The following is a 20,851-nucleotide window of genomic DNA, read 5'->3' as shown; positions in this document are numbered from 1 at the left end:
GCTGGAATAGGCTTCTCCTCTTGCAAAGGGAATTAAACATATGGTAGAAGTGCTTGCAGAAAAAACCAAAACCCAACCCACAGAGCCTCAAGTTTTGAAAAGGCTTAGGATGAACAGTGATATATATGGAGGAAAACACATCTCCTGCCTCAGCAAGAGACGCTCTCAGAAATGTATCACTTAAACCAAGGTTGGTGGCAGCTTGCTATCCTTTCTCTTCCCTCCCTCCCGCCCCCCTGGCATCTGGAGGTATTTCCATCCCACCCTTTCAATGCACAAGCAACTACTTGAACAGGGGAGATTTTTGTTATGCTAAATAAAAGGGAATAGGTAAATACTGAGTATTTCTAAAGAGCAATTCATGACAGTGGCTTTAAATTCCATATCTTTCTTAAATACGTGTCAGAGTTTGGGCCTATCACTAAAAAACCACACACAGTCATTGGTGTTTATTCTCTTCTGCAGTTGCACCTCCCTGGAGCAGTAAATGCATCAGTCCTGTAAATCAAAGAGTTTCCAAGCACTCCGGGCTGGTCAGATGTATCTAAAACAAGAGTGCCAGGAAACGCTCCCTGCCACTCAGTGAAAATGCAGACCACATCCTGCTGCTCTGTTTGCTGCTGCTTCTCTTTCCCACTGCATGGCATCCTTACAGACGGTGTTTTTGTTGATGCAGCACATTAAAAAAAAAATCACATCAAGCAACAATCCAAGACTGCTTTAACACCCACGGCACCATGTGTCCTGGTAGAATCTGTACTTGCTAATGGCTATATACTGGGATGGGCTTTTAGCAGAGACTCTTTGTGACGTGTCCTAGTGGGTGGTCAGCGGAAAGTTTTACCAGCTTTTCTGGTGTTTAGTTACATTTTTACTTGGATTAGTGTTCACTTGGATAAGTGGTTTTATTTGGATTTCTCCATGGAACTACTCATGGAAGTCCATGCAACTGGCAATAATTGGAAGTAGTACCTACACCCCAGCCTGAGGGTGCTAGAAGGTTCCTATGCTGCTGGAAGTGTCATGTTCTGTGGGACTATCACTATGATCTTCACACAGTCATTGGAATGGTACCAGTGCACATTTCTGCCAATGTAGGAAGCCAAATGTCATTTTCCAGACTGAGATGTATCTTGGAGAGCTAAATTTTTAATACTCTGTGGAGGTATATGTGCCCTTCTGGCAAGACTCCTATAGTAAACTATGGGTACCTGAATGGGAATATAAACATGCTACATTTATTTTACATTCATGTAACTAACAGTTTTACAGTAGTCCCAGGAGGTCATAAGTGCAGATGGATAAACTGAAGTTGAGGAAAGATTTGGTGAAGATAATACAGCTGGTTAGCATAGAGAGGGAGGATTAGCAACCAGATCCCCCAGTGCCAGTTGTCATCCCCAGATCTCTCTCTGGTTCTGTTTCTCCTGCCAGAATTAGCACTAGAATTTCTGCATGCTTAGGAAAATCAACAAAGGTTTGGTTATCACTCTGCAACATTCCCTCACCAGAAAAGCTTAAAACTGTGCTTACCCTTAGTAGTTCACTGCTTTGGAATGACTAGGACTTGTTTCTCTCTGCAGAGCTTACATAGTGCTTTTAATCCTGTAAACTTTTAGGCAGTAATGGTGGAATAAAATAATCATTGAGTTTAATGGTTGCATTTGTAGTTGGTAAATGACCCCCATCTGCATGCAGTACATAAAGCATTTGAGCTTCTTCTAGATCAAAGATGCTGTACGAGTGGAAGCGAGATCAAGACCTGAGGTGTATTTGGCCAGTTTGCTTTTCTGCAAGCATTCTTTGTACATCCATCTGTTTTTTAAAAGAACATAAACCACTAACTTGGAGAAAACTCAACTGAAAGCACCATCAGGATGAGATCGTGGTTCTTGTTCTTTATTTTTCGACAGGGCTGAGAGAGGCAAAAAGAGGTCAAGTGACTTCCTCAAGGTCAGAGACCGTCAATGAGTCATAAAGAAAGAAAGGACTGTTTGCCTTACAACCCTGCATTCATTCTGCAAGTCTCTATGCTGCTGGTAGGCTTTTGTCTTTGCCTACCCTAGTGATTTCTGGGAGCCTTGGCCATGCTGCTGCTCTTGCCTCTGGTGACATTCATCAGAATGACTTGTGGTAAAATGGTGGGGTATTGGCAGACCCACGCAAGAACGCAGCAGCACAGATGTGAAGGGCAGTCCCTTTAAGGCAAAACTCTTGGAGCTTAAAATGAAGCCCAGCTAGCAGCTTAGTGAAAAAAACATGAGCAGCTCTGCCAATGGCAAGTTCTGACATTCTTAGGCTGATTTAAAATAATAATTTTTTTTAAATCACAAGAATTTAAAACCCAGCAGGTCTGGGATCCTTTGAAACGGGCTAAATGGTTGAGGTTGTGGGTGTGCCACACAGCTCTACAACAGCAGACCTTGGAAAACACACCAAATATTGGGGAGCTTTGAATAAATATGAGAGCTGGCCCCCCCACATCACACCTCACAGCAGGTGCTCTACAAAACAATTGGATCTAAACAAGAATCTGTGTGCACATCTGTGCCTAAATTTACCTTCTGCAGGCAATGACAGGCATTGACAACAGTTTAGTATTTGCCCACACATGCCTACTCATGTAATCGGTCAGATTTAAAAAAAACCAAACAAACAACCCCAGCCTTTACCCATGAGATCGCACAAAATCCCCTTTGGGTGTATTCCTCACCTATGTGCATATTTACCTGTAGCTGATGCTCTCCTCTGACTCTCATGCTGCATCTAAACAAGTCAGTGTGTGAGTGCATCTGTAGCTGTGATGCAAAGCATCTCTGACAGGTGGATGTGTGGTGGCCACATGAAAAATGACAGTGAAAAAGCAAGGTGGGCTTCTCAAATGCCAGGCTTAGAGAGTAAGCGGAGGTGCTAAAAGAACTTGATAATAAGGACACAGATGACAGCTGGTAATGCTACCGGCTCTACTTCAGAGCTAAGTGAAAAACTGTCTTCTCCAGAGTTAACATTTACTGCTGTTATGCTTTCTGCACTATACAGATTTATTTATTTTAGAAACTGCTCTAGGCAGCCAGTAGTGCTCAGAAGCAAAACTCCCTGCATCTCATATCCTCCCCATGTCAAGTAACACTGCCTTCAGCTGTAACAGTACGTGCTGGTGCCTCTGCTAGAGCCCACTGTGTAAAGAAACTGGTGTCTTCTGCTGCATCACACTTAGAAAATGAAGTCCCACTGCTGCACGTCTTGAAGCTGCTATTAGAAAGGTATACTAGTTATTGTTACATTTCTGGGGAAACTCCCTGTCCCCTCTTCCTTTCTCTTCCGACATGAATTCACTGATTCTCCTGCTAGAATGGGAGCTCTGTGACTGGGCTAGGAGTACAAACACTGCGATTCCAGTTTAACTGCACACTCCGCTCTCCAGTATGCAGGGCATTTCTTTAAAATTGCTTTCAGATAGCTCAGCAGACACACATGAAGCTATTCATTTCTGAGACAAATGCTGTTTTCTGCTCTGTGCATGCCATCTACTGAAAACATGTGACAACTGCCTGTGCAAAATGACAGCTTGACCCACTATGAGGTTATCCCAGGAAAAGCACTGCTTGTAAGTCCAGGGTTAATTATACTCACCTCCTCCTGTGTTCATACTGGTTAAATTTAGGAAAAAATCTGTTCATATCTAGGTTAAAGACAGAGGATGTTTCTCACACCAATTGCTACTGCTGACAAGATCAAATACAACCAACAGTGACAAAAATTCCTTGCACAAACCGGAAACTGTAAATAAATGAGATGGACAATGACACAGGACAGCTCCATCAGCAGGAGTCAAGACATTTCTAGCAAGTGGAACTTGTGTACTGGCAGAAAGTGCCTCAGAAGCAAATTCCATTCCTCTCTCCCACTTCATTTACCTTCTACCTACCACGTCTCATTTGTATCTAGCAGAGATGCTGTCTGTGAGCCCTTTTCCAAGCCCATGAACTCACCAAGCTGTATTGTTCAGAGTACTATGGGCTCTTTGTATAACCCTGCCAATCTAAATGATCCTTGCCAAATACAATGGATTTTAATAAACCTGTGAACAGAAATTTGTAAAGAGACGAAATTACACCTGTGCAATTATGATATTGCTCTGAAATCTTACTTGCTTCTCCATCTATGAGATTTCAATAGGCTTTTGAAGGAAGAGTATTTGGAAACATGATGAAAAGGAGCTAAACTGTGCTCCCCATTACATCCCAAAAGGCATGTTGATTATAAGAGATTGGCATGCATTATGACAAGAGAGGATGCTGGCTTGGTGTTTCAAACCATTCACTTTATACTGCATCCTTTTTAGGACTAGAGAACAGGAAACAAAGCTGACCAACTCTGTCTAGAAAGCCAAAAGCTAATGTCCTGATTTGTGCCATTTTTTACCCCCAAGAATATAAAGCGTGATGAGCGACCATTCATCCTTCTGGAAAACAACAGAGCTTTTTAAATGTTATTTTGTGCACCTTGTCCAAGTTATGAATGGTCTCTTCCCTGTACGTACCTAGGCACAAGTTTTTATTGTAGAGATGCTTTCAGGCTTGGAATGAAAAAAAACGTGTGCTGCTGGGGACCAAAAATAAGCTCTGATTCTGCAGTTGTTTGGATAAAGCTTCTTGAAGTCAACAGGAGTTGTTTCTGTAAGGACTTCAGAATCAGACTACAAAGTAGTTAAACCCCACACCACTCCTCTCCATCTTCCTGCAGCACTTCTAAACAGATGGCAGGGAGCAAAGGGAGGCATGATCAAATGTCTACTGACCACAGTGGTGACTGGCAGCTAGCAAAAAGCCAGGACTGTATTTGCTTTCAACTTTAAGTGTTACGAAGCCAAAAAATCCTTTTTATATCTGGTACAACTATTTGGAGCTACTGCAGCTGCGCCCAAACCTGTCCCCTTCCTTATATCAAACATGGTAGGAGTCCGTCTCTCTGTAATACCGTTAATTACAGGCTCCAGAGCCGAAGCTGTGGCTAAGGGACTGAAGGACGTCTCGGGCTGAGGGTACACCGCAGCAGGCAATCTTGGCCATTTCACGAGTCACGATTTTTGTCAGCCGGAGCGCCCCACGCACGCATCGCCGCCCTGCCACCTGTCTCCCGGGGAAGGAGGGCACGGACTCATCGGGGGCGGATGGAGCCGCCCGGGGGAAGGGCTGAGGGCCGTGCGCCCCGTCCCCAGTGCTGCCCGGGGCAGCATCGCTGTGCCCAGCGGGAGCGCGAACGCGAAAATGGAAGCCAGCGGAGGGGAAGGGGATGCGGCGAGCGGAGCAGGGCGGCAGCGCTGCTCTGCGGAGGGGGAGGGAGGTGTGCGCGGCGCAGGTGGGGACCCTCCGCCCCCCCGCCCGCGGCCCCGCTGACCTGCCAGGCTGTTGTAGCAGTCGACCTCGATAGCCTCCACCGCCTGCCGCTGCTCCTCGCTCAGCCCCGCCGCGGCGGCGGCGGCGGCGGGAGGGCGCTGCCCGGCCGGCTCCTGGCTCAGCAGCAGCAGCAGCGCCTTCAGCTCCAGCAGGGCGCGGTGGTACTTGCCGATGGCCTCCCGGAATTTCTTGTCCTTGTAGCACTGCGCCCCTTCGCTCTTGAAATCCAGCGCCCGTCCGATGAGCTCGCCCGGCTCAGCGCTGCCCGCTGCCGCCGCCCGCGGCTGGGCACCGCTGGCGGGGCCGTGCCCATCGCCCGCCCCGCGGCCGCCGGCGTTCAGCTTGCCCGCCGCCGGGCTCGCCCTCTCCATGGCCGCGGCGCCGCCCGGCTCCCGCGCCGCCCTACGCGGGCGATGCCGCGGCGCCCGCCGCCGCGCTCCCGGCCTTGCCCCCGCGCCGCTCCGCGGCTCCACCGCTCGCTCCCATCCTCCGGCGGCCGCCGCTCCTCCTCCCTCGCCCCGCCGCCCGCGGGGCGCCCGCCTCCGCCCGCCCCCGCCGCCCGCCGCGGGCACCGCCGCCCCCCGCTCTGCTGCGACCCCCGCCCGGCGCAGCGCGGGGCGGCGGGGGCGAGCCCCGGGCGTGGGGATGGGCCGACTCCGCTCCCCGCTCTCCGCGCTGGCCCGGCAAGGGGCGAGCCTATGCCCGGACCCTCAGCTCTCCGGACTGGCCGACCCTATAGACCCCCCGCCCACCGTCCTGCTCTCCCTCACTGGGCTCCCTTCAGGCCCCACAGCCGGGTCCCTTCTGCTCTCCTGTGCCTTGCCCTCCCGTACCTGAGGGTCTCACCTCCCTTTCTGTGGGTTGGGATCCTACCTCCTCCATTACCCTCTTCACCCTAGTTTCCCGGCTCCATCCCCTCTCCCAGATCCCACCAGTGGCTATCCAGCATTAACACCTGTTCATGGTCCCTCGAAGTGTTCTGGTGTGTGTACTCCATATCACTGGGCGAACAAGTGTCAGACCGTGAAGTCTCCTGTGTCCTCTGCATCAGGGCAGCAGAAGCCAAGGCCCAGTAACTGTGCTGGTACCAGCCAGTCAGGGGCTTTGATTTTCCTGAAACAGACTTTCCCATGAGAGGCTGAAAAATGGGTCGATGCTCACTGATGCCTGGAACATGTCCTGGTTTGGGGGGTATCAGTGGGGAGTGACTCTCCTCCTGCAGAAAAACAGCAGAAAAACTGTGCACAGCACCAGGCATTGTTTTGTTAGGCCTAACACCATGTCCACATTGAATATTAGAACAACTGAATGTATTTTGGATGCATTGTTGTGCCGAGATATTTTGTAGGTCTTGCCTCATGCTTAAAAACTAGAGGATGGATGAAAAAAACACAGTGAGATTTTTTTCTCAATAATATATTGGGATGCATCTTTTCATTACCCATGCAACTCTTACATGGTAAGGCTGCAACTGGTGCAATGTGTTCAAGCTTCTCTCTGCAACCATGAGGACATTTTAAAATGGAGACTTGAGTTTCTCTTTGCATATGGACAGCCTGCTGTGGTGGCATGGGGTGTTGCAGTGCAGGGCAAACTTGGATAGCCATGTGGCATAGCTCCATGTAAAGGTATTAATGCATGTCTGGGACTGGTGCCTGGATAATTGGGCTTTATGCATTGGTAGTGTCAGTCCCTGCTGCTGTTTCTGGACCCTATTGAGGTTGTGGTCACAGTGTGGGACAGACACACATCTACTCGCTTGAATCCAAAAGCCTGAGCCACAAGGAGAAGCAAATAGCATCATACTTGGTGTGATAGAAGTACAATTTTGAAAATGCTTTCACAAGAGAAATTATAGCTAAGATATTCAGCAGTGATTACATGATTTCAAGTGCTTTCATTTCCAGGTGCCCTACTAGATACATCCTCAAGAAATCTTACTTTATGAAAATGGATGCTCAGCATTTTCAGGTACCTCAAACCAAGAGTGAGATAAATTACTTACAAGTCTTGCTCAAAGTATATGTGATCTAAAATCAGGAAATCCTGGGGGGCGGGTGTGGTGGTGGTGGATATTAGTCACAGTAGCTAGAGTGGAACTGATGTGTGGAACCTAAATATTAAGGAAGGAAAATTCCTGTTGGGATGTTTTTTTAATCTGTCTGCTAGTCATATTGCACAAAGTAGGTTTAAGTAATTTCAGAGGTTTCATTGTACCATTATTGATTGCTGCTTGGGAGAATTCACAAGGACAACGTATATCTCTTGTGCTGGAACGCTGACTTTGCCAGAAGAAAGGAGATTGCCACAGAGGATTAATTGCTCAGATCTGAGCAGCTGCAGAAGCAATCGAAGAAGGGACTGTTTTCTTGGAGGGTGATGTAGCAAAATGACACTGGGAATAGTTGCTTCCGTTTTTCAGAGTTTGCCTGTGCCCATGGACTTACATGGCATAGGGGGCACTGAGACATAAGTGACTTTTTCTCCTCTCCCACCCCCCCTGCTTAAGGAATCTTTGAGATTTCTTCTTTTGGTTACTGATCAACAGTGGTACTCTGAAACAAGCTATGAAAAGTGTAAGTTTTTTTACAGAAGAGTTTGGCAGTGGCCACTGGTATTATGGGTGCAGATGTGGTCAGAAATGGTCACAAGATAGTGACAAAACTGGGTGACCCTTGCATTATGAACTATCCTGAATATGCCAAACTGTAGCTTAGTCCCAAAAGTTGCCTAAGCACCTAAATAAGTTTTCTCCCTTGTAGTTCTTCCAGAAATATCCAAACTCTCTTCCTGACATTGCTGGTGCCTATGAAGATGAATGCCACAACCATGTAAGTCCCAAAGCAGACCATAACAGAAATGTCTGAATGATTGCTGCTTATTGGCCAACTTAGACTCTTTGTTGACAGCTAGCAGTATCCCTCAGCTGAGAGCTGGATCTCTCAGCCAGAGAATTCAAAGCTGCCATAAGATGTGCAGGATGACTGGCAAAGGTCAATTTAGTCCACCAGATCCTTCTTCCTGGAGAGGAGTTAAGTAGTGTTGGCTTTACTAAAATATTTAGGAAACATCACACCAGTCACAGGGTCACCACATTGACCACAGCATAAGGGACTGTTGGTTTGTTTGTTTGTTTGTTTTTCAAGAGGAATGTGGTGCTTGGAGGAAAACATGAGAAGCTGTCACCTTTCCGAGTCAGACAAGATTTGTGCTTGAGAGACACCTCACATTTCATTTAACATATGACGTGATGTTCAGGTCAAGATTTCAGGTGCCTTGGGCCCACTAGTCTTCTCATACAGGCTTGCCAGTGGTCAATACCTCTACTGATATCCAGCTTGTAAACATGACAGGAATCTGAAAGAATCAGAAAAAGTTTATATATTTTATTGATGCACTGAACTGTGAAATAAAGCATAGCTACATTCAGATAAAATTAAGCCAGTTTGCAGTCATTACCTGTGTGCCCTGAGAGGAGGTCATGATATTGGTCAGTATTAGCTGTCATGCCTGTCTTTTGTCCAACGGTGAGGGGTTTTCTGTCCATAGAAGCAGAACATGCTTATCTATCCCATTCTGTAATAGGTGGGGTGTGCCTGTCTGTCTGGATGCCCCCAGGTGCTGTGAGTGTCTAAAACTGCCTGAGTGTGCCTGTCTCTCCTCCTCCACACTGAGCTTTCCTTAGCATGTTCCAAAAGCATACACTTGCATTGTTTAATTATTATTAATAGTAGTATTATGCAGAGGTCACATGCTTCATAGGATATTTTAGGATCAGTGACTCACTAAACCATAATTTCCTGTTCACAGGTTACCTGAAGAAAATTGTCTTTGTGGAGTCCTGTTCATGGTTGGAAGGTATGTTCTTAGGGGAAATGGTAAATATTGAGAAAAATACTGGATCTCACATATCTGTGAGCTGTCCTAGCCTTCTTCCAGGTGCAATTGTTTCTGCCTGCACGTAAGATGATTAATTTACAGGCATATGGAACAGATTCCCTGCATTTCAGGATAGTGCTGTAAGGAAACTAGAAAGGCTCCTGAGACAATTGAGGAGGCTGGGCAGTTGGGCTCTGGTGGGGCACTGAAGGTCTGGAGAATCTTTCTTATGAAGATAGGCTGAGAGAGTTGGGGTTGTTCAGCCTGGAGAAAAGAAGGCTTGGGGTGACCTTATTGCAGCCTTTCAGTACGTAAAGGGAGCTACAGGAGAGTTGGAGAGGGGCTTTTAACAAGGGCAGGTAGTTATGACAAGGGGGAATGGCTTTAAACTGAAAGAGGGTAGATTTATTGGACATAAAGAAGACATTTGTCTATGATGACGGTGATGTGTCTATGATGAGGGGGGTGAGGCACTAGAACAGGTTGCCCAGAGAAGCTTCTAGAGAACACATCCCTAGGAGTGTTCAAGGCCAGACTGGATGGGACTTTGAGCAACTTGGGCTAGCAAAAGGTGTCCCTGCCCATGGCAGGTAGGTTTGAACAAGATGATCTTTAAAGTTCCTTCCAACCCAAACCATTCTATGATTCTTCTAGATGGAAGTGAATCCACTGTAGCATTTTTGCTGTTGGGTGAGCTTTTTATAAATTGGAACTCTAAAGGCCGCTATGAGGAAGCAAGTCTATCTATATTGAAAACCAGATATCAATTTGGAAAGCAGTATAGCATGTAAGGCCTCAGTCCAGTTCTTGTGCATTCATTCATGTTGATGGGACTGTTGACCATGTGAGAGTTGTTTCATCAAATCCTTCATGCCAAAGCCTCACCTATTTCCAGTTGTGATGAAAACAGTGTCAATCCCTTGTGAACAGGAGAAGAGATCCCTCATTGCCTCCATTCAGCTGCAGAATTCCCAAACAGCAGCAAGCTTCCAGCATACACAGCTGCTGCTGCTACAGTCTGTCACCAGCTTAGTCAATCATCCATTATTTATTTCCAAACTGTATGTAAAGCTCTGCAGCATAGCCATTTATGTCCATATACAGGGAAAAGAAGAGAAAGAACTTTTGAAAGGCCAGGAGAACAAAATCAGAGAAGCCTCTGAAATCCTTTGTTGGGGAGATTGCCTTATGTAGTTATATCCAAGGAAGAGAGGAAAGGGAAATAAAATCACATTTAACAGAAGGTGCAACCTTGGTACAAATTTCTTTGATCTCTCCATCTCATTTGTTGCAGTCAAAAATTCCTTTTTTAGAACACAAGATCCTTTGTTTACAAGTGTCCATCAAATGCAACACACTTGGAGAGTATTGTGCATGTCTTCTTCCACAGTCTGCATTCTGTGATGGGTCAGTTGATCCTGCAGGCTGTTTGATGCCTGCTGACTGCCTAGTTGAGAATGGTTAATCAGGACTACAGTAAATCTCCCAGGAATAATACACAATCAAGGAAGAATAGCCCACAGAAATGTTTGCAGGCAAATAAGAGAGTCTCTGTGACAAGCCATTGCTTGTGTGCATATATGAGCAGCATCTTTGTCACAAAAAATGCCTGCTGACAATACTAAGAGGTGGATGGTTAAACAGAGCAGCTGTTCAGAATTAAAACAACTCTTCCAAATTCTGGTTTTAGCATTCTGGATTCTTTCTTTCTTTTTCATATGTGCGGTAACAAATTGCTAACTAAGAGGCTTACCCATGAACTCAGGACAGGTCACATCAAAACAATTTAGCAGCATTCCCAGTGTTTCTTTTTGCACTTTAATTAAAAATGAGTACTCTGATTTGCAGAACAGTCGCACTGGAAGGGAATGCTGCCAAAAAAAGTTTGAAAAACACTTTTAACCTTTTAAAATCAGCTGTTGGCAGCTATAATCTCTCAAGCGAATGCCATTGTTCTGGGTAGCTCTTGCACTTTACTCAGGCTGGACTAAAGAGCAGCAAAGTTGATTCCTCTGTTGTGCATGAAAAGAGCAGATCTGGAAAAAATCACACCCACATCTTGCTTATCAGACAGATATTGGGAACCACAAAATAGGCTCTCCTATATCTTCCAGCCCTCATTTTTCTTCTATCTTATCTTCCAGCATCCAAAGCTGTCCTAATTCTGAAGGCACATCTATGCCCAGCAAAGGAGAATGGTGTGAGGTTTTTGAGTTAGCAGTGACCTAGATCTGACTTGAGAACAATGCTTTTTCTGAGACCCTAAGGAAGCAGACCCTCGCTCCACTGTCAGTTGCTACTGCCCCAGGGAGACCTACAGAACTGCCTAATGCTATACCACAGCATTATGGGCTTGAGTTACTGCGCATCAGATGTTCCACCAGACTGGCAGGGTGCCTATTCCAACCCTCCATGAAGGTGAAGGCACTCATTCCCGTAATGCTGAAAGACTGCATATTGTTCAGCATTAGTGGGGAATAAGAGACTGCATAGAAGCAGTTATTGCAGGTCTGCTCGTGTCTGGCATCCTCCTTCTGCCCAGGTAAATGGCAAGGAGTTCAATGTTAGTAAAGATCACTTTAACTCCAAGAGTGACCAGGTGACACTTGGTGCTCAGATCTGTACAGGAGTGCAGAATAAGTCACTTGGGTTTAACTCTAATGAGACAGTATGTGAGTGTAACTGGAAACTGAATTTCTGAACAATACAAAAAGAATCCTGAAATGCACTGACTCCCCATGAACTTTGAATTGCTGGTACTCTGAAGAGAAACGCCATCCAATGGTCACCAGCAGTAAAGCCTGCTCAGTTTGTGTGTCCACATTAGGACTGTTGCCTAGTCTTTACACCATGCTTACACCTTCAGGATCAAGCAGTGATTGCAACTGCACTCCAGGGTAAGTGCATATTTATCATTACTTGCCCATTACCTAAAGAGCTCACACCAGCACCCTTGGGTTCAACCCACACATACAGCTGTAACTCGTACAGCTAAATTTCTTCCATGGTATCATATAGGCACACATCAAAAGTGCATCTAACTACCTCTAAGCTTGAAAAACCATCTCTCTCTCAGTTTTGTGGCTTAGTCTTTGCTTCTGAGATTAAAAATGACACATGGGAGCAAATGGAAATTCTTGTGCTTCTAATTGCTTGCTTTGTGTGAGGCACAGATATTCCCAACTTCAGCTGAACTGCAAGAGAAAACTATGAGCAGTAATTTTACAAAGCAAGCAGACCTGCTAGAGAAGTGTCTGCCTTTTTAATATCTGGTCTGGCAGTGTGCAACAAGCAGAGTTGTTTGGAAAGTTCCTGGTTGGGCAATGTCTTTGAAAACCAGGGCTTACATGAATTATCTTGCATATCCCATCCATTTTCATTGTCTTATGTCATGGGACAATCTTCGCTAAGGTAAAGGTTCAATGCCTACTAACTTTGTCATGCCTGAGGGGTACCAAACCCTGGCCTCTGGGAAGGCTCTGGCTGTGCTAGACAGACCTAACTGGGCTGATGTCAAAGGGAGGGTTTGTGCTGTTTTCCTGTCTGGTCTCAAAAGTCCCTGCAAGTTGTTGATGGTGATCAGAGTGGCCTCTGAGGAGAAACAGGCTATTTCAGGAAGTGTGGCTGATGATACAGTAAATGGTACTGTCCCCTAAGAGAGCACTTAGCCACTCTGTCGGCAGACTGGCAGGCCCTGCAGCTCAGTTAGCTGTGCTATCTTTGGAAGAGAGGTGAGATGAAGGTGTTTTATGGTCCTGACCTTTAACATGCCTGTGCTGTTTGAAGGGTAAACTGCAGGGCCTGGGTCAAATTTCAGTGTAAATGCATTTGTACTTGCTTTTTTAGTGGGATGTAGTTATTCTGCTTGCTTTTCTCTCTCTCTCCTAATATGCTGAGGGTGCTGCAGTGCACAGCTAAGCAGATGGCTCACTTCATCCTAGAGACAGATCCATTTCTGAGCACAGGGATTCTCGTATCTAAAGAAGTGCTCAAGTGAAACCATTTGAGTAAAAGCTGCATGGAGATCATTAAGCTCATTTACCACATAGATGGGTGATTTTCTTACAAGAAGCCTTACAAGAAAAAGGAAGAAAAACTATGAAAGAGGAACACTTCTTGCTGTATCTCCAACATTCATCATGTAGCATGTTGGGTTTTCCTGAGGACATGCATTCCCAGATTTGCTACAAACAAATTTGTGAGGTCTGGTGAGCACAAAGCCCCAGGCAGTGTGGTCACAGACTTACCATCTGTGTGTGATCTCAGTAGCACCAGCCCTGCAGTTCACATGTGAGGTTCTCATCTTTCTAATTTTGTTGCAAAAATGGTTCTGTCCCCCACCCAGACAGCTTTCCAGGCTAGGCCTCATCTCTCAGGACACTGCAGTGATGGAAGGTGGCCAGCATTGTGTGGTATCAGTATAGCTGTGTGTATACTGAGAGCTTAAATTAACTTTGAATGAGGAAACATCATTGCTTCATCCTGCAAAGAGAAGAGAAATTCTAATGGACCTTGATGTATGAAAGACTTTTGAACTCATTTAGTGGGTCCACCTGACATTGTCAATGTAAGTAAGGTTTCAAATGTGGACATGTACTATCCCTATTTAATCGAAGCTCACTGAGGATTTCACTGCAGAAAATTTATTTAGTGGTTCCCACAGCACACTGTTATTGCATTGATAGACTGTTTGAAAGGTATTTCTTTCCCCATAAGCTGTCATGCACAGCTTACATTAACAATACTGCCCTGAGGAGAGTCAGATGAGCAGTCCTTATGGACCTACTTGTCTGTGCACACCTGTCACAATAATTTCTTAGCCCTGAGCAGGAGTGTCCTGGCAGCTCAGGAAATAAAGATTTCCTGGTGTTGAGGAGACTGAATAGAAACAAAATGGACTATTTTCCTCCAAAATGAAAAAATCTGTATTAATAAAGATTTTTTAAATTATTCATTGACCATGCCTCTATTTGCTTCTCTGATTGCATGTCCTGTCAACTAACTACCCAATGACTGCAGTATCCACACTTCATTTAATTCTTAATGCATTGGTTTTCAAGTAAGTATGGTTTGCTTATGAGGATCAGCCTAGATAAATCTCTCATTGGGCTGTTTCTTTCCTTCCTTCATGAAGTTGTACAATTATTTGACTGTTTTCATCACAGTTCTAGGCTTAGAAATACCAGTACTAAAAAATGCAGAGCAGTTAGAAGAATAAGCAATGCTTGACCTTATTAGCAAGATTGCTTATTCTGTGCTGGGAGGCTTTGGAGATTTTGTAAATTGTGCTGAATAAATCTGATTAAAGAGGACTATGAAACAGATAAACATATGCATTTAAGAAATGAAATTCACATAGAAAGAGAAATATGGGATGAATGCAGCTTCCCATGTCCACTTTTATAAATGTTCAAAGACAAAGGAGACATTTGATCTGCCATAAAAGCCAGTATGGATGAGAAAGTCGAAAACCCATGAGCAATACAAAAAGTCAGGCTACTGCTTCTGTATTCTTGATACTCACCTGAGAATCAGTTTGAAACGATCAATTATTCTGGCTAGAATAGAGTCCAAGGTTTCATCTCAAAGGCTAGTAAGTCATTAGCCATATAATGTTCCTCTCCATGCACCTTTCCTTTTTAGGAAGGAACAACAACAGTGAGTTGAATAGACGGATAATATGGATGGAAAAGATACTTCAGTAATCCTGGAGCTAAAATCTGAGAGATATTGATTTCACCACAGGCCTGATAGTGGATTACAAAGGCAAGAAAACTCATTTAACCGACCCTTCTTTAAATCCAAATCTTGTTATGACTAGGAATAAAAAAAAAAAAAAATTAACATGATTGAGAGACTTGGTAAAGTGTCAGACACTAAACAAGGATTGTTTTGGGGCAGTACAGCTGCATAAGACTGCATAGCTCAGTAAGGCTCAAGCTGTCCTTTTTCAGTACAGAGCCCCAGCTGATTATGTAAGGACATTTCCTGCTGGACAGAAATGCAATTTCTCACAGATGCAATTTTTTACAGATGCAGCACTCTATATGTGAACGAAACACTTTGCTGCTGATTTGTCCCGTACTGGGGAACCCATCCTGGAAAAACAGCCCTACTGATGAAGGGTGATCATTGCCCTGCCTCACTTTTTTTCCCCTCAAACCACAGTCTACACTTCATGGCACTGAATCAAGCTGTGAAGGTTAGTCATGTGATGTATGCTGATGGTAAATGTTAATTTTTGACAGATTTGTAGGACATATAGCTTGTCTGTATTCATCTCCTGATGTTCCTATTATCATTACTTATCACTGCATCTCGATAGCTTCTGAGTCCCAGTGGAGCCCCACTGTGCTAGGTACTATAGAAACACATGCCTGGCTTTGCTAGTTTGGCTTCACTCCAGTAGATCAGTTATATTCATGTATCTCCTGCCTTGCTATTCTAATTTTTTCCCGCTCAACAAATGGGATGTTTAAAACACTGGGGAGAAGAGACTGGGGGAAGTGATCAAATAAGATCATTTGGTTTTTAATCTGTAAGTGTCCTTGCCCCACTCTCTATTGCACTGATAGAAAAACATAACTAGTTCTTTGCTGGATGTGCAAATATCCCAGCATGTTCTGTAAGTTGCCACATACCTACTGGCTTCAGTATGATCTGCAAAGCAAAGGGATGCTGTGGCTCTTTCCATTATACAGATGAGGCTCTGGTATCAGTGCGGGTTCATCACTTGTTTGGAGCAAATGCTGAATCTCTGTGATGTGAGCTTAATTAATTTAGCCTACTCTTTTCTATCAAAGCCTGGTGTAAAATATTTATAACTGGTCCACTCTTGGCTGATGTGGTTGAGAGAATATCCCAGATGGAGGGTTCTCTCATGTGCAAAAATGTACTGGACAGTGCCCTCCTGCTAAGCTGCTTTGTCCCAGCTTTGTACATCCTCAGCTCGGGGTCACAAGTACAGCCTCTGGAAGTTTCTGTGAAGTGGCATAGCAGCTCTGATCTCAGTCTCTGATGATGGACAGTGCAGCACCAGCATGATGAGCTGATACTGTTCTGATACCCAAGGGATCTACCTTGCTTCTTTGGGACCCTACTGAAGCAAAGCATACAATAACCTGTATTTGGGTAGGGAAACCTGTAATTTTTTAAGGTAGCCTGTGATAGGAATTTTGTTAGTCCTGCAGAAGAAGGGATAGATGCTCCTGAGAGTGGGATTTCTCTATAAATTGCAGATCCCAGAGCCCATGCTGAGCACCAATTCACTAGTAATTTCCTACCCCATAGGGGACCTTGCAGCTTAGAGGCAATAGGGCAACAAAGTGAAGCCTATAATGACACTTTCTGCAGCCACTTCTGAAGGGAAAGGAAGAGAAACACATACCTTCTCAGCCACATTTGCAGTGACCAAGGAAATCCCCTCTCTGAAAATACCTTGATCAGACTAAGCAGTGAAAATCCCATGTAGCCGTTGAGATGAAAGGCCCCCATAAACTCATGCCACCTCAACCAAACTGGACCTTTCCTCTCTCCAAAACAGTGTCCAATTACCTTTGATGTAACCTTTGATATATGCAGTATTACCCAGCAGGGAAGGAACACTTTGTTATAGATCATTTTTCACAGGCCCAGCAAATAGGCCAGTTTCCCCACCTTAGCTCAGCTCAGACATTGGTGTTAAATTCCAGCTCACTCTGGACCCAGGGATGAGCAGCCCTGGCTATGCAGCCATTTCCTGGGGTGAACACTTGGGCCACTTGCCTGCCTTCAACTCTGTGTAGTCTGGAGGCACAAATGAAGAAGAGCATTGCAGCCAGGATGGAAATAATGTGGTGTTTTCAGTACCTACTGGGCAGGGACATGTGAAATTCGTGTGAAGGAAGCAAAGGTGTTAGAGTTACCAGGCAACCAATGCCAGTAAAAAATAACGCAAAGGGAGAGCAGGGAAAAAGGGCTCCAATTAAGGACCTGCCTGGCCCACTGGGTACTTGAGAAAAGTGATGAAGTGTGCACAGTAAGATTTCATGGTAGGTGAGGATACCTGTTTTAGATAGATGGAAGGTGCAGAGAAAAAACATTTGTGACTCAATGGACAGAGCAGAAATGAAAATTCTTCACTGAAGTGAAATAGACCCCTTTTAGCATTATGAGGCCCTGCCTGCAGTTGTTGAAGCAGAGATATTGCTCGACAGTTTCATTAATGTTCTGCCACCATGGCTGCTTGCTGGATTTTGTAGCTCTCTCCAATCTTGAAACATAGAAATTAAGTGTTTCATTTCACTTCCTGATCTGGTCAGCCTGTCCCTGTTTTGCATCCTCCCACTGGGAAGCACAGGGCTTAATGCCAAACTGAAGCACTCTGTTTTTTAATAGAAAATACAGTAAATCAGGAAAACAAATCTTGATTTCTTCATCAGACTAGAGAGACTCTTTTATTAAAGCCCTCTTTCAGATCAGCCAAGTGCCTGACTTAAAGGCATAAAAATCAAGGACTTTGCAATTTGGTCATATTGGGGGTTACAATGCTCAGTAAAATGATGGCATTCAAAGCTTACTGAGAGGTACCTGCCAGACGCTAAGGCTGTGGTGCAGTCCAGAGATTGGGAATATTAGATTATTAGACATGTGCAATAAAAAGGGTGTATGGGGAGAAGATTGCTTTGCTTTTCTCCTCTTCCCTGTCCTGGGCAAGCCTTCGTTGTCAGCAGACACTGTTTGCTTGTTGGCAGTGAGTGGGCCAGGGCTCTACTCCAGGGCTCTGATCTGCCCTTTGGAAACTGGGGGGAAATAAAACATTGGTTGACTCCCAATCCAGCAAAAAAATGCAGACAAGTAGAGCTGTATGGAATGGAGGCTGTGCTCCAGGGTTGCCTGACAACTTCATCTGCCTCTTGCTGGACATTGGCCTGTATGTGACCTGTGCAGCTGTAGGGACATGGGGCAGTTTCTGCTTCTCCCACCAGTCCCCTCTGGGTGATCCAACACCTGTAGGAGGGATACTTGCTGCATCCTTCTTTGTCATGGGCTTTTGCATTGACAAAGCCAATGCAGCAGCAGAGATGTGAAGGTCAGAGATGTCTGCAGAGACACAAAAGTCAGCATCTGCAGTTGCTGGTTTTAATACATGATCATATGCAAGATGACACAGTTTGTGCTTCTTTGCTTGGAAGCTCATTTCCCCTCCTGCCTGCAGTTGTTAGCAGCCATGTGGCATCCTGACATTTCATCTTTATTAACTTCTTGACAGATAGCCTTTTGGGGTTTACTGGGAGATTAATTGTTTTCAGGAAGCTTTTAGGCTGTTAGCAGGGTTTCATCTTTTTTTTAACTCCTATTCTTTCAAACAGGACACTCTAATAAAGCACTATGAGATGTATTAAAATGCTCTGAGGATGCCAGGAACATCACTTGTAGTGTCCCCCAGCTTCTCTGCTCTTTGCTGAGCAGCTCCAGAGCTGAGAGTAACAAGGTAGGGGGGACTCAGTTTTGATCAGGGCACCAGCTGCAGCCATCATTGCAGTCACTTCAGTTAGATTTTCCCAGTGGCATTTTTCCAGGAAAAAAATAAGAGCTTACAAGCCTGGCTATTTTTTTTATAGTCAATGCATGTGATTAGCAGTATTTATAAAAACTGTGCAGAAAACAGCATCTCAGGAAAAGGAAAAGAACACGCAGATGCACTGAGCGAAAGGACAAATTAACAGACTTTGAAGTCAGCAAAAGTGCCTGATTAAGGATTTAAAAATCAGAATTTTGCAATTTGGCTGTGCTATGGGTTTCTAAAGCACAATTCATTGATGGCTTTTGAGGCCCACTGGAAGCTATTTTGTAAATGACTACATGTGTAATGCCATCGGAAGATACCAGCAACATGAGTGTTTTCAGGGTGGAAAGAAAAATGTCACCAGCAAAAATGTTAAAAGAGAATATGGGGGATGAACTCATGGTACCAAACATTCTCTTTTCCCTCTTACAAATTTTGTGATTTCATCATTTTCTTTGTACTGCCCATACGTTTCTCCCTCTGGTTTGTTTATATGTCTTTCCCTCAAACCATAAGATAAGAATTTAAAATAATATTTTCCCATTCCTATTTATTATAAACCAGTAGCAAATTGCTCATTTCATATGTAATTCAAGATCAGCAATTTTTCATTAGCATAAGAATTTAAATTTCCCTTGTTCTTCATTGCAGAACTAGATTTACTAGAGCACAGAATGGGACTTGGAGATATTTACTATTAATCTGTGAGTTCAAATGCAGGTTGGCAGAATCTGAGGTGCTGTGATGATATCCTTGTTCATGAGCCTCTATTATGTTTTGGAAACCGCCCAGAGTTTAATGATAAGGATACATAAACAATACTTTTCACCTGACGGCGTATATCTAGCTTATTTGTTCAGTCTCTGCAGACTGTTGGAGATGTGCACAGAGGTGGTTTTCCATCCTTTTTTAGATATAGTCCTCTCAATTTAGCTCTGCTTATTTGAAACTATAAAGGGACTCTTTGGCAGTCTCCTTGCTGTACCCATAATGTGGTTTGGAGCTCTCACCGCTACCAATCCTGCATCCACTGGAGCTAACAAACGTAAATTAGGGACAGTCTCTTCTGTTACATATAGGGGAGCATAGTAGGATGAGATTCCTCATTAGCTCTGACCATAGAAATACAGAAAAATAATTCCACTGTGGGGAGAGTGATGCTAAATGACATCCAAACACCAGGGCATGAAAAAGTGTCAGTCTTTATCCAAGTATTTTATGCATTTTTAAAGCACACAAATTGAATGAATATGTCTAAATATTTATTGCTTAAGGTGCCTTTCTTTGATATCAAAAACAGTGTGCATAAATTCCTCATTTTACATGATAGATTTCATTATCTCTCCATCTGTAATCCACACCTCCTGCTAAGAGGGACAGAACCGCAATGCTCATTAGGACTCTCTCTTTAGAGGAAGCCAGGTGAAAAAGCCCTAGTCTTTTATGCTACAGCAGAAGGTGAAAATGTTACCAGATGAACAATTCTTTCCAGCAGTGCTTTGGCTAGTCTCACCATGTAATTGAAAATGCATTGTAAGCAATCAAGCCCCATTATTTCCCACCCAGGAATCTTTACTTTTCAGCTTCTCGCTCATCCAAAGACATCCTTGCTGAGGAGAGGTACAGAGTCAGCAGGAAAGATGGACAACATGAATAATTAAAATACAGGTTGAGTTTCCATTTGCTACTGAAAAGAAATAGTTTGCACAAAAATAGAATGAAACAGGGCATCAGAGATGCTCCAGAAGGATGGCTGTAATGTCTGGTGGCATTTTTGCCCTCCAGGAGGATTGTTCATGACAGGGATATAGAGGTATTTGGTTTAGAATGGCAACCTATCATAGCACTACTTGGAAACATTCTGGTGCAGGTAACACTAGAGAGATGTGTTTGGCAAAGGTAGAAACTGCTAACGAGTAGCAGCTAACTAATGAATGGGGATCTGCAGTGTGCACACCTGAGAATTATCCCACGGAAAAGCACACATTCCACAAAATATTATCTCAGTGACAAAGACAAGCACTCA

General features: G+C 44.4%; 1 protein-coding gene across 1 annotated transcript in view; it reads right to left on the bottom strand.

Annotated features, from left to right (window-relative positions):
* The window catches only part of TTC9 (tetratricopeptide repeat domain 9), a 28,506-nt gene extending 22,721 nt beyond the window's left edge, over window positions 1-5,785 (bottom strand). Inside the window, exon 1 of the mRNA XM_048307423.1 lies at window positions 5,401-5,785. Coding sequence (XP_048163380.1) covers window positions 5,401-5,770 — 370 coding nt within the window. The 5' untranslated portion in view covers window positions 5,771-5,785. The remainder of the gene's footprint in view (window positions 1-5,400) is intronic.
* Between the last annotated feature and the right edge of the window lie 15,066 nt (window positions 5,786-20,851).

Source organism: Corvus hawaiiensis, chromosome 6 (genome assembly GCF_020740725.1).
Source record: "Corvus hawaiiensis isolate bCorHaw1 chromosome 6, bCorHaw1.pri.cur, whole genome shotgun sequence".
Classification (NCBI taxonomy): domain Eukaryota; kingdom Metazoa; phylum Chordata; class Aves; order Passeriformes; family Corvidae; genus Corvus; species Corvus hawaiiensis.
Note: the sequence above shows the minus strand (reverse complement) of the source record. Positions and strands in the feature narration are given on the sequence as shown.